The sequence below is a fragment of the Lissotriton vulgaris genome, chromosome 12 (assembly GCF_964263255.1).
Source record: "Lissotriton vulgaris chromosome 12, aLisVul1.2, whole genome shotgun sequence".
In the NCBI taxonomy this organism is placed as follows: Eukaryota; Metazoa; Chordata; class Amphibia; order Caudata; family Salamandridae; genus Lissotriton; species Lissotriton vulgaris.
Window position 1 is genome coordinate 766,829,237 of NC_141700.1, and position 14,413 is coordinate 766,843,649.

General features: G+C 42.2%; 1 protein-coding gene across 1 annotated transcript in view; it reads right to left on the reverse strand.

Moving 5' to 3' along the window:
• The window catches only part of LOC147678642 (monocarboxylate transporter 13-like), a 216,692-nt gene that overhangs the window by 28,920 nt on the left and 173,359 nt on the right, over positions 1–14,413 (reverse strand). Inside the window, exon 3 of the mRNA XM_086946088.1 lies at positions 988–1,131. Coding sequence (XP_086802214.1) covers positions 988–1,131 — 144 coding nt within the window. The remainder of the gene's footprint in view (positions 1–987; positions 1,132–14,413) is intronic.

Genomic DNA, 14,413 nt, shown 5'->3' on the forward strand with positions numbered 1-14,413 from the left:
TGTGAGATTTACCATTACTGGTAGACCTGGAATGTGTCTAAATGCACGCCTCCCCAGGTGAGGCATAACAAGGATAAATAACTTTTTTCCTCTTTCTTGTGTGCTACATTCTGCAGCACACATACAAAGAAGGAAATGCCACAGAGGATTGTTTTTGAGCAAGGAGGTGTCCCTTTCTGCTCAAAAACAATCCTGCTTACAACGCGGATACCCTTGCACCACGGTGCACCATAGTGCAAGGGATGCTTGCATTGAAGCAAGGCACCACATTGTGGACCAGCGCGGAGAAAAGACAGGAATGCGCCTTATTGTTCAATACAGTCCTTTCCTGCTCCTTATCATGCAGCACAGCCCAATAACTTTCACAGTTCATATACCTGTTTCTCCTCAACTCTTCCACACTTATAACCCCTGTTGTATCTTCTCCCACAATCCCAACAGTTGCTGCAGCCTTAGGCTATGCACTCATTTGTTCCACATTACTTCCAAGTCTACATCCTATGGTCTCTTTACCATATGTCACTCCCTCACACCTACAGGTCCATCACCACACTATTAACAATCTTGCAGACAAGCTCCCTATCTCTAATCGTTCTCCCAGGATGTCTTGAGACTGCACAATAAGACGCATGAAAAAGACAAGACAAAACAAAGCATTAGGCTTTTTCTATGCACCCATGATCTGGAACAACATCCCATTTTCTATCAGGATACTCTGCTCCATTTTAGGGAAAAATTGAAGTCTCACCTCTCGAAAGAACACTACATCACATTGCATTAACCGTCCACAAACCAGCTATCTCTCCTATCCCTTATTGGGGTTATGCTTGCCTTACACCCTGTACAGTGCTTTGCTGCTTTTGGATAGGTTTGCACTATTGAAATATGACATACAAATACATTAAATATACAAATATCATTCTCCCACTACTCATATATTCCTGCAATGCCATAGCCCACGCTCCATTCTCAGGGCCTGTCTCTCACCTGACAAGACTCCCAAGGTGAGGTAGAGGTGCAGCACTGAGTTTGCAAAGGAAGCCAACAGAATACCCAGGAAGCTGAGGACCCCTCCGGCCATCACTACCACTCGTTCCCCATACTGCACACTGAGAGCACTTCCAACTGGACCTGAAACAAAATGAAGGAAGAAGCACACTGTCATGAGTAAGGGACACTTGAATAGATGGATTGGAAAAATAAATAAAGGGGAATAAAGAGGCACTGATCAAAGTCAACCCCTTGACCCCTCACCTACTGACTAGGGCCACTCCTTTTGCATCAACCCAGCCCTTTCAACTCACTTTCCTCTCTAAACCATACCCTCTCTGAAACCAAGCCCTAACTGAGATTTTCCCTCCAGGATCTGACCTTTGTAATCCTATGTTTCTCTGTGCCTTGCCTTCTCAGGGCTGTAAGCACTCAGAGCTGTGCCCTCTTTCCTCTCCTTTCACCGAGCCCTTCCCTCTCTGGGCCCTGCACTCTCAGAGCTCTGCAGTCACATTGAATTTGGCAGAAAGGTAGATTTTGGTTCAGAGATCACGCTTTCAGTTATCTGGTGTAAATTTATTCAGTAGCTGTTGAGAAATTTACAGAAATTCACATTTGTTTATCTGCGTTTGCAGTGACTTCACAAATAATAATGAGCTCATGCAGGGAAATGCAGAGTTCTGATTGACTGCCAGCACTACAGCCAGGAAGTGTTGGCAGCGATCTCCCCAAAAGAGAAAGGGAAAGAAGAAAGAGCAGGGTAGAAGAAGCATTAAAAAAAATTTTGTGGCAAAAAAAAGCACAGGCTCCCGTGCTTGTTCTGAAAATATCCCCTGGGTGGACAGGTCCTGGGGGCATGTTGCTTTATCTTAAAATTAAAGGAGGGACAAACAGGGGTTCCTTCCTTATGCCCCAGGGACCACCACCTCCCTGGGGCTTATGACTGTATCACCGGGGGGCACACAGACCCCCCAGGCTCCAGGGGAAACCACCTCCAGAGAGCTAAATTAAAAGAAATCAAGGGGGCTCACAGACCCCATGCCCTGGTGACCACTATCTCCCCGGGACTATGCTATTCCTAGTGGGGGGACCTCGCGGACCCCCCTGAGACCTGGGGACCACCACCTCCCCGGGGCTAAATTAATATTCTAAAAGTGGGAGAGGCACTATGCGCCCCGCCAGTTGAGCCATTGCAACCTGGGGGACCACTACCTCCCCAAGGTTGATCCTTCAACTACAAAGGAGGTGTGTGCCCCCTCCTGGAGCCATACATGGCCTTGGGACCGCCACCCTCCAGGGCTGGCTCCTGCTATGCCCAAGGTACCCACCCCAGGGCATAGCTGTTGGCTGTGACTTGGCAGGAGCTTTGACAGCTCCAAACAAGTCACAGAAAATACTCTGCTTCCAGCAATTGAGAACTGACAAAATGCTGTCTCTTGCTGGAAGCAGAGGTTTTGTTTGTTTCCCTACCTGCTGCCAAGTGGGCAGGGAAACAGAGGAAAGGATTTCTCCTGCATGGAGGGCAACTCCCTCTGTGCAGCAGCAATTTTGGTTCCCTGCAGGAGGAAGAGAGACAGCAGGGACTGCAGGGCACTTAAGGCTCCCCCTGCAGTCCCACTGCACACTGTGTGCCCCAGGGTACCCAAAGGAATCATAGCCAGGCCCCAGGGGATTGGTTTCCTGGGGCAAAAATCAGCCCATGGAGGAGGACCTCTTGTCCTCATTCCCCACAAGATAATGGCCAGGCTCTGGGGGATGGATCCCTGGGGGCCTAAATCAGCGGAGGGCAAGAGACTGCACGGCCCCCTCCCCTTTCATAAATGATTCTATTAAAAAGGCTGGAGCCTAGGGAGGGGGGCCACATGGATCCCTCCCCTTTTATAAATACATCAATTAATTAAAAGGCTGGGCCTCTGGTGGGTCCCGGGGACCAAATGCAGCCCCAGGAGGGGGCCACCCCCTCCCCTTTAAATTATAAAAATAATTAAGCCAGGCTCCAGAGGATGTCTGCTGCACAGGGGAAGTGTTATGTACCTTTAATAAGCACCCATGTCACAGCTCAGCTGGTCACCCACTTAGGCACCCACTTACAGATCCTCTCAGAGACTCATGCACCCTGTCACAAACCCACTCAGAGACTGACAAATCCAGTCACAGACCCACTCAGATGCTCATGCATCCACTCACAGACCCACTCAGAGACTAATGTACCCACTCACAGCCCCACTCCGATACTCACACACCCAGTCACAGACCCACTCAAACACTGATACATTCACTCACATACCCACTGAGAGTGTCATGCACATGCTCACAGAGCCACTTAGACACTTAGGTACTCACTCACACACCCACTCAGAGACTTATACACCAAATTGCAGCCCCACTTAGAGGCTCATGCACCCACTTGCACACCCTCTCAGACACGCACCCACTCACAGACCCACTTAGACCCCCTATAAATTATAAAAATGATGAAACCAGGCTCCAGGGGCTGTCTTCAATGCAGGGACCTGTGTTATGCCCCATTACAAAGCACACTTCACAGCTCACCTGGTAACCCACTCAAGCACCCACTCACAGACAAACTGAGAGACTCACACACCCACTCACAGACTCACTGAGAGACTCACGTACCCACTCACAAACCCACTCAGAGATTGACTTACTCATTTACAGCCCTACTCAAAGACTCATGTACCTACTCACAGACCTACTCAGAGACTCATGCACCTACTCACAGTTCCACTGAGACTGTCATACACCCACTCACAAACCCACCTAGATACTCACACACCCGCTCACAGACCTACTCAGAGACTGGTGCACTCACAGGCCCACTCAGAGACTCATGCACTCACTCACACCCACTCACTTACTCAGTGAGACTTATGCAGCCACTACGAGACCCACTCAGAAAGTCACACACCTACCGACAGGCCCATGAGACACTCACACAGTCACACACCTACTGAGAACCTAATGCACTAATTGACACACTCACTGAAAGGCTACAGGTCACACTTAAGAAATAAAAATAAAAATCATTAGAAGTTTATATAAAAAAACAAAGGTGAGAGGGGCTTTAAAGTTAGGAAATAGAATTTTAAAAACCCTAGAAGTTTACTGAAAAAAACTCTGGTTACCCGAACATTATAGTTAGGTAATAGAATTTAAAAACACCATAGAAATTCACTGGAAAAAACTAAGGTTACAGGGATGTTACTGTTAGGATTATATTTCACTCATACACATGAAATTCAGTAGTTAGGATTGTCTGAGCTAACTGTAACCTTTTCCCTTGCAATGCACTGCTTATAACCTCACATTTTACATCACTTATGACATGGTCAGTGACATCACTAATGACATCATCCATAGAACCACTCACCACCCTCTCACACCCTAATACAACTTCACATACTCCCACTCTCACACAACCACTCATCAACCGATTGTCAGACCCATACCAGTACTCACACACCCACTCATTGATTATTAGAGCCACTCACACTTCAACTAACTTACCCATAAAGCCACTCATGTACCCACTCACTCACCAAACAGTTACTCATACATCTAGTTATACAGATAGACACTGATACATTTAATCATACACCCATACTGCCACTCACACACTGAGTCAGTCATCTATACGGCTATTCACACACCTACTCACTCATCCATATGGTCAGTCATACAGCCACTCACTCACCCATACAGTTACTCACATACCCTCTCACTTAGTCATACAGATACTAACACATGTACTCACTCACCTATACAGTCACTGACACAAGCGGACACCCATACACCTATTATCACATTCACTCACTCATGTATACAGTCACTCACACACCACATGCACTCACCCACATACCACTTGTGTACCCAAGCAGCCACACACACCATCACGCACCTATACAGTGTGGAGAAGTGTGGCTTACTGGTTAGAGCAGGCAGACCCTGAAGCAGAGATCAGACCCGGGACCAGGGTTCAATTCCCGACGCGGCAGGGTCTTGAGCTCAAATGTCCATGGACTCGATAATTCTTGCTTCGGTGCCTGACCTAATCATGGGTTCACACTCTGCAACTCTGGGCATTAAGCTTGCTTAATCTCCACAACGGCCCCCCACGCCGGGATGCCTGGCTTTCACCTTGGGGATGCCCTGTAGGGGCTATCTCAAAGGGAAAAGCCAGGACGGGTTCCCAAGGCAAGCGCGGAGATTCCCCTTCGGGGGTCGATTCTGGCGCTATATAAGAAACATAATAATAATAATAATAATACAGCCTTTCATACCCATTCACCCACACATATACTATTGGCATACCCACACACATACCCAAACAGCCACACACATGGTGACTCATTCACTGATGCAGCCACTCACAAAGCCACTCACCTACCCATACACCTATTCACATACCCAAAGAGACTCTCAGATACCTTCTCACACATGGATACATACAGTCACACAGCCACTCACATTGTTTGTGCTACAAATAATATCAAACTTTAATAGTACATAAACTATACTCAACTGCTGAATTTCATTAGTTTTATATGAGAATAACCTGTTATTTTCAGTGAATTCCTAAAGTTTTTTAAGTCCATTTCCTAACTATAACGTTCCTGTAATCTTTGTTTTGTTCAGTGACTATATATATATATATATATATATATACTCCAACCTCCGTTCTCCTACCGCAATCGCCTTCGCTCTCGATTGCGCTGGAAACAGACACGGACCAAACGTAAGATGCTGGTTTCAGATTTTATTCAGCTGTCGCCATAACGTTTCGGCACAAAGCCTTGATCACATGTATATATATGTACATATGTATTTATTTATAGATAGATAGATAGATAGATAGATAGATAGATAGATAGATAGATAGATAGATAGATAGATATTGCCAGTAGGTAATTATAGTTAGGACCTAGTTTCCATAGACAGATGTTTTAATATTCCTAATAACATTGGCACCGTTTAAGGAAACTTTACAAAATTACAAAATTTTCAAAACTATTTTGCCAATCACTTTAGCTGTTGTTATGAAAATTTCAGGGTGATTCATCATGTTGCATGGATTCTGCTCTGGAACAGAACTTTACTTGGGAGCATAGAGCATCAGCATGTCACCAGACTACCTCAATATCTATAAGCCCGAGTCCAAATATCTATAGTGCCTCACTTGCCCTCTGCAGCTTTCTAGAGAAACAAGTGAGTTGGCACCCCAGAACACAACACTCTCAATCCCCTCAGGGATCGCGGTAACAGGGCAATCTTTTCCCTCTCTTACTAGTAGTTGTCCACAATAAGATAAATAAGAGACACGGACGAAGTTTAGAATATTTATTTAAATTATCCTGCTCGAAGATTTGCCCCAAAAATTATAAAACAAATGGATAGCAAAAATATTGTTAGTGTTGTTAACAAACCATAAACTGTAAAAAGCCCTGTCACGTTATAAGACAGTTTCGCCTAAGATCTCTGGGATGAGTGGCAGACCCCGCAACTTAGCATACATAGATGAACATTCTCCATCTCAGCTGATGTGGCTCAGGTCCTTCACTAAATGTGTGTTTCTTAGAACTCTCATCCTTAGTTATATGACAAGACATGTGTGCTCACAAACATGATCTGCATTCTCATGTCATGTCTAGGTGCTAGTGTCAGACCAGAGTGAATAACAAGGAGTATTGTTGTTTGACCTTGTGCATGGTGTTCAGACTTAACCCAAGGAAAAGAATAGAAAACAAAAACATATGCAGGTTCTGGTGAAAATACAATGTGGCACAAAAGCAAACATGCTTATGTAGTAACCTGTGCAATATGTTGCGGCCTACAACATGTACAACTAGGCTAACATAGGGAAAACAATAGTGGGCCATGCAAGAAACACAGGACACCCTCCCTTTGTTCAGGATAACACCATGAAATAAAGTACTAACTCTAATAATTGTAATTAGAAGGTAACAAAATTCAAAGCACAGTTTAAAAATAAGATACACTGAAAATGGCAACTGCAATGACAATTTTGAAAAATAGTCAAATCATGGCGTTTTGGAGGAATTCATTGTGTCAATCACCAACTCAAAGGCTTAGGACTCCATGAAAGAGTCAAACTGGGCATATGATGATTGGTCAACAGCCCAAGTCCCAACTTCGGAAGAGCAAACATGATCTTTGTTCTCAGCTGATGTTGAGTCAGTCACCGGGTAATCTGTAACTGTGTTAGTAGAGCCTGTTTCCTGTGACCTATGTACCAATGCACATGGTTCCTCGAAGGTGAGTGGTTCAAACCTCCCATTGTGTAGGAATCACAAACCTAAACGACATTTCTAAAAATGGGTCAGTAAGGGACTCTCCTGCAATCCAATATCTGTGGCAGCAGGCCCCTGCAAAGCCTGGCAATGTAACCAGTGCCCATTCAAAGGGGCACCAGAGACAGTGGAACACTGGTTGCACGCAGGTAAACCAGGCAGGCCGGATTGTTAAGGACCAATAAAGATCCAGTTCTTGCAGAAGACATTTTCCAAAGATTTGACTTATGCGTTCATGGTAGTGTTGAAGTGGTTCTAGTTCCAGGAAACCTGCAAAGGAAACATCCATTGCAGGAAAAGCAGAAACAGGATGAGAATGCCTCAAATGAGGAATAACAACAATGGGAATCATCTGAATACACTGGAAAAAAAGATGTGGATAAAAGTCAGTATTACTCCAAAGATGATTTAAAATTAACTAACAAGGCCAAAGCCTACAATCTTAAAAAATTGGGCAAGGCCGGCCGCACTGGAGACATAAAAAATTGATGCCCCAACTCTACGAAATGCAGGGGAAGGTTTGTATTCCACAATACCTGTATTTAACTTGAAGTTCTAGCCGCCTGCAATTCAAAGGTTTCGCGCACAGATGCAAGAGCTGCTTCTTGTTGGAACAATAATGCTTGGGTTTGCTTAGCTTGTTGAAGTCTGCCTTCAAAATTGGAATGGAAAGCCACAGCGAGCTATCTATGATCCCATGCAGAGGGGGAAACAAGGCATTTGGTGCAACAAATGACTAACTGCATTAAATACGTTTTGTTAAAGAGTTTCGTAATAAGGGGAACAATTGCAGAAACCAGGATACTTTTTAAATACCATGCCAAATTGGGTGCTGAAATATTACATGCGAGAAACCGAAACAAGAAGCCAATACTGAAGATTAATAAACACTCATTCATGTGTGGGTACCATTGCTATTTTGTCAAAGGAACCCTGGAACATTATTTCACAAGAATTGTATTGGTAACTCAAAGCTTTTGCTTATTTTTCAAACAAATAAAAAGCAAATAAGCAAGAAAAATAAGAAAAAGCTTTGAGTTACCAATAATTGGCTCAGCCTTACTGAGTAGAGTCAAGGCCCTTGTTTGTTCCTTGAAATATTACATTTGCTCTGAATTTTAACATGTTTACAAACAAGTGAATGTTCGACAGTAGGCTCGCATTCCGTTCAGAATGATATGTAAAAGGAAGTGACCATAATTCTTGAATGGAGCTGCTCCCACGGGGTTTATATCTACCCACAGGTAAACCTATTGCGATTGTGGTCAGCTGCAGACTGGCTGTATATGCCTATTTACAACAATATTTATTTCTATGTTTTATTATTTTAAAAAATATAATAAATGAGATAATATACAATATATGTTATTTAATATATAAGTAAAAATTAAATATGTGTAAAAGTATATGTTAATAATTTTGTAAACATTGTAAAATACATATTAGATACTTTTTTAATATCTACAAATGTATTTAATATGTATTAACAATATATTTGGTAAAAAACAGTTTATTTTAACATGTTTAAATATATATAAAAAAGATGTTACCACAAAATATTAACACATATATGTTTGTATAAGCAATGCTAAATGAATGTATATTTCTGTTTATAACTTTTAAAAAAATATTTTTTTATATATATATTATAATATTATTTGAAATATATTGTACAATTTTTACAAAATATTTTATAAAAATGTTTGGCATGATTTTATTATTTCCTATTTTTTTAATTATATTGAAATAACTATTCATTTATACTTTATTATCCCAGCTATTTGTATGGGGAAATAGTACTTTTTTTGTTTTATCAGGCAGCCATTTTTTCCTACTGTATTTTGTATTCTATTGCTGTTGCTTTTAGCTTCTTCACAGAGAAGGAAGGTCGCAGATGGGTGCTGGGGCACCACCAAGCATATTACGAGTTTCCTCGTCAATACTTTTTTCATGCCTGTGAGTCCGCCATGAAAACTGGGGTGCATGAGTGGGGGACATTTTGTGCCCCCTGTGTGCATGAACCCCAGTTTCTGAACGGCATGGACTGCAATTGTCAATGCCATGCAGGAACTGCCTTTGACGCTCCCATTGTAGTGCCTTTTTCATAGGCACCACCGTGGGACTGCCAAAGCACTGCCCTAATGAGACAAAAAAAGTTATAATCTGGCGGGCGGTGTCAGTACGGCTTTGGCGGACTTGGAGCACGGATGTGGCGTGGTAGCCCCACTCCAAGACTGCCAAATTTATAATTAGGCCCTTAGTTCCTGGTAGCTTTGCTCTCTTTGTATAGCTTCTAGTAGTTAATAAAGATTAGGTTGAGTTCTTCCCAGTGTGGATTGGAAGGCATTATGCCATCCTTCCAGTGCATTGTTAGTTTCGGCTTTTTGGGCTAGGGTACTGTCATACACATGCCATTATGGAAAGAGGAATTCTGGTTATAGTCTGTGTCCTGATCTATGTAGTCTCCCTACCCTTGCATCTTCAAAGTAATCCATTAGGGGAGCTAGTTTATTTTTATTCATTTGGTTGAAAGGACTTTCTGTTAATAAGTTACAATGTTTAGCTACTTCACTGTCAGGGATGAAGGCTAGAGCTATTCATTTTTTTATTTCATAGGCAAAATGGTTATTTGTTGCCTACTCTAAACTAAGGGCCCAATTAGATTACAGCAGTCCTATGGACCGCCGTAGCCACAATGGTGGTGTAGGCACCTCCGCACTAACTGTCCGACTGCCCTATTACAACTTGGGCAGTCGGACCGCCCTTGCACCACCGCAACTGCCAGGGATCATAGATACCTGGCAGTGGGGCATCGGTCTTGAGGCCACAAAATGCTTGGCAGGACCGCTGCAGTCTCGCCAAGCATATTATGAGTTTTCTCTCTGCCACAGTTTTCATGGCGGTACCTACTACATGAAACCCGTGGTGCAGAGGAAAAAAAGCGGTCCCTACAAGGACCCCTGTTGTCATAGGGCCAAGTGGTGCATGCAGTGAAGCACATGTTTTACCCCCTGTGTGCATGCACCCCAGTACCAGCAGGGCATGGACTGCACCAGTCTATTTCATGCAGGTGATGCCTTTGACATTTCCATTGCAGTGCCTATTTCATAAGTACCACCATGGGACCGCCAAAGAACCGCCCACCAGTGACTGTAAAAGTTGTAATCTGGTGAGCGGTATGGGAGCTGGATGGTGGCATGGAGGTTCCCCTTCCACACCACTAAACGCATAATCAGGCCCTTGGGGTAGATTTTTGTAGGTAACGCCATATAATCTGAATGAAATGGTGGTAGCAACCTTGTATGACTGTGTGAGGGTAGATTTAATGTATACTTTGTACCATTGCTTGTTCAAAATCAATGATAATGTTTTGGGGTAGTAGTTGTTAGTTTGCTCTTTTATTTGGGTCAGGAGTACTATATAGGTATTTGTTTGTTTATTCAGTAATAATCCATAAATAAAAGGTATGTTACTGTTGTGAAATTCTCCAAAGATGGTATACGTTGGTAGAATGGTTTGGAACATATTTTAAATGTCCCATTCATGTTTTGAACTGTCCTAGTTTTAATAAAGTTGTAGAGGTAGCAAAGATTATAATTTGTTTTTCATAACTTTTATTGTCATATAAAAGAACTTGTTCCTCTTTTTTTGCCGTGATTACGAGTTTGATGGTGGCACGCCCCACTACACCCCTACCGTATTATAACTTTTTAAGTCACTAGCAGGTGTCTCTTTGGCGTTCCCAGGACAGTACCTATGAAATAGGCTCCACAATTGGAACATCAAAGACAGTCGGAAGTTCGCCACCGCCACGCCCTCACGAGTATGGCTGTCTGTGGACTGCCAGACTCATAATCAGCCACTTTCTGTGTTACTGCTGGCTTAGGTGCAATTTCTACCTCTGTAAATGTTTTAGGTGCACGTGGTGTTTGACTGGTTATCTTTTTAGTTCTGGCAATTAGATGTTTTAAAGTTGGTATACCAGGTAACTAACCTGTTACATGCTCTGGGACATGGGGTAATATGTCCTATAGAATTTGTTGTTGATTCTTGGGAGCTAGTGCTTGCTTCCTTTATGTTTTCTAGGACATCTCCTACGTCAAATTCAATTGTGTTGGGGTGGTGGTTATGTTCTTCAAAACTAACAATTGTTGTTTCACTAGATGTTGTCCTCCCATAGCAATTTTGCAAACTTACATATATATTGTGCTTTGAAGTTTTCAGCTGGTGGAAAACATTTCTGTTGTATTTTTCAGGTTTGATGTTGCTGCTTTTGCCTGTTGAAATATTAAACGTTTTATTATATCTCTTTTAAAAAGTGTGATGTTTAAGGAGCGTTAGGTTGAGGGTAGTGTAGGTGTAGCTGTTTATTTGGGTTTCAAGTAGCTTTGTAGATATACGGACAAATGTTGGCTTTTGTAGGTTAATTAATGAAATCTGCTGTTTGAAGACGGGGAAGTTTGTAGAGAGGGGGAAAATGTTAAAAATATATTTAATACTTTTATTAGCAGAACACATTGTTTTAACTTTAATTACAAATGTTTTTCAATGAATTAGAGAATATAATCACTTTGTTATGCTGATATATAGGACCTCATTGCGATATTGGTCAGAGTTGCCCCCCAACGACACTGGTGCAGATTGAGAACCCACCAACCTCAGGGTAGCAGTTCTGATCGCATTATTTGGATGCGCCTGCCTGCAGCACAAGCTCCCATCGAAAAATTTAAGTTTCTAAACTTCCCTGCACCGTGTGGCAGGCATCTCAAGTGCCTGCGACACGGTGCACCCCAGGGTCAAATGCGGAGGGCCAGTGGGCATGGGGGCCCTAATGCAGAAAGGATGACATGGATTGGCTGTTGAAAACAGACATCATAATCCTGATGGCATAAATGCCTTCCTTAAGGGATTATGAGGTCTTTCCGACTGGCCGATGGGCTCCTTGAGCCCGTTGAAACCGCGCCGGATTCCATGGCTGGTTCAAACCCAGACCGCCATCTTCCTAATACGGTAGTCAGACTTTAAACCTACAATGTCAGTTGGAAAGCCTCTGAACAGTGGTCAGAGGCTTTCCGACTAACATTGTAATTAGACCGATTTACAAGCCCCGTACACCACATTTGCGCTGCTGTTGCGTCTCTTTTGTGATGAGCGGCGGCGCAAAGCCGGCGCCATGCTGCGGGGTATTTATAACGTGAAGCATCTAGGGAGATGCCTCACGTTGTAAAGCCCTGCACCACATGTGAGCGTTCCGGCGCAGGTGGGCGTATCAGCGCAGGAACGCCTCCTAAAAGTGGCTGAGTGAAATCTACAAGATTTCACTCAGTCACTTTTCGGCCATGCTGCATCAAAACCCTGAGCCTGCTTGAAGCAGGCATAAGGATTGGCTCAGCATGTTAGGCATTGGGGCACCCCGAGCCTTGCTGGAGCTGCATTGAGCTTGTGTCCCGACTCCAGCAATGCGTCACCTTTATGGCAGCAGATGCGTCACACATCTGTCTATTCTTGCCCCATGGTGCGCTGCATTGTAAATATGGCGCATCCATGGTGGCGTTAGAGGTGTCAGCCATGACGCACAATAACTGGCGCATCCCTACTGATATGCACGGATGCGCCAGTTATTGTAAATCTGCCCCGGTGTGTATTTCTTCAAAGTGCTGCTTGGTAGAAAAAAAATTGCAGAGTTTCATTATCTGAGAAGTAGCATCCAACGCTATCAGCCTCAACGGGTCTTAAGATCCTCTGGACAATCCCTTATGGTGACTCCCAAGTTCACTTGATCTCTGATAGGAGGACGTTCCTTCCAGGTTCAAGCAGCTCGCCTGTGGAACGACTTGCCTCTACATCTCAGATTGTCTCAGGACTTGCTGTTTTTTAGTAAACCACGAAAAACATGGCTGTTTCAACAATAACACTATGGTTGGTGGGGCGGGATTCTTCTGTTACGGTTTTGGTGATTAGCACCGGGACACTCTATGTGGTTATCACGCGCTTTATAAATACCCAATTTCATTTCATTTCATTCTCCAGTGTTTGCAGTTTTTAAGGTCGTTCATTCATTATTTTTTAACATCTTTTTTATTGTTTATTTAATTGGTATAAGATTTTTATTGGTTACACCGTTTTGAAGTTTCTTACTTTTGGTTACTTTAGCGTCTGTTAAATTATTATGTCAGTTATGTCCTTATTTAGAAAATGTGAATTAATTTTGTTTAAAGGTGCATATGGTAACAATTGTGTATTTTTTAAAATACATGTATTTATTTTAAGTAAAGAAATTATGTTTATATTAAACATAATATATTTGATATTGTTTAGTGATGTTTATTAATGTTATTTTTTTTGGGAACATAATGTTTTGTGTAAAATAGTGAAATGTTATTTTTCTAATATTTGAAAAAGCTATATTGTGTTCAAATGCATTTATTAATATGTCAGATATATTTTTAAATTTTTATAGATTTAATACACGTGGAATTTGCTATTTTTATAGGTAAGTTTTAAGTAATTTGAATATGTTGATATTGTTAGTTTCAATATTTTTGAAATGTCCGATGTTTATTTAATAGTTTTTTTGTTGATGATAATTTTGTTTTCAATATTTGTAACATCAATGTTTTATTTAACACTATATTTTTTCCGATATTCAAATATTTTTTTAATTAAGTATAGGGTTTCAATATTGTTGTTTACGATATTAGTGTGATGATAATTTTGTGGGTCAATATTAGCAGAGACAATATTATGTCAGTGAACTGGTGGCGTGTATTCATGAGAAGTGTTAGTGTTAGCATCCACAGCTGGAAATGTGACCCAGAAATAAAAAATATCAAAGCTGAATGCAGCGTCCGTTTCTACTACAAAAATAATAAGAGCTACCACATTAGGGACTACATATTGTTGTAAATGGGCATATACAGCCAGTCGGCAGCTGGCCACAATAGCCATAGGTTGCGCCAAAAGTAATTTTATAAAGGATTCAAAGCATAGCCCAAACTGGGTATAAAACTTTTTAATACTCAACTTGAAAAACCAACAGAGCTAGGTTCTAGCTAAAAACTGTGGACCATCCCTAATACCACAGGTGTCTCGAA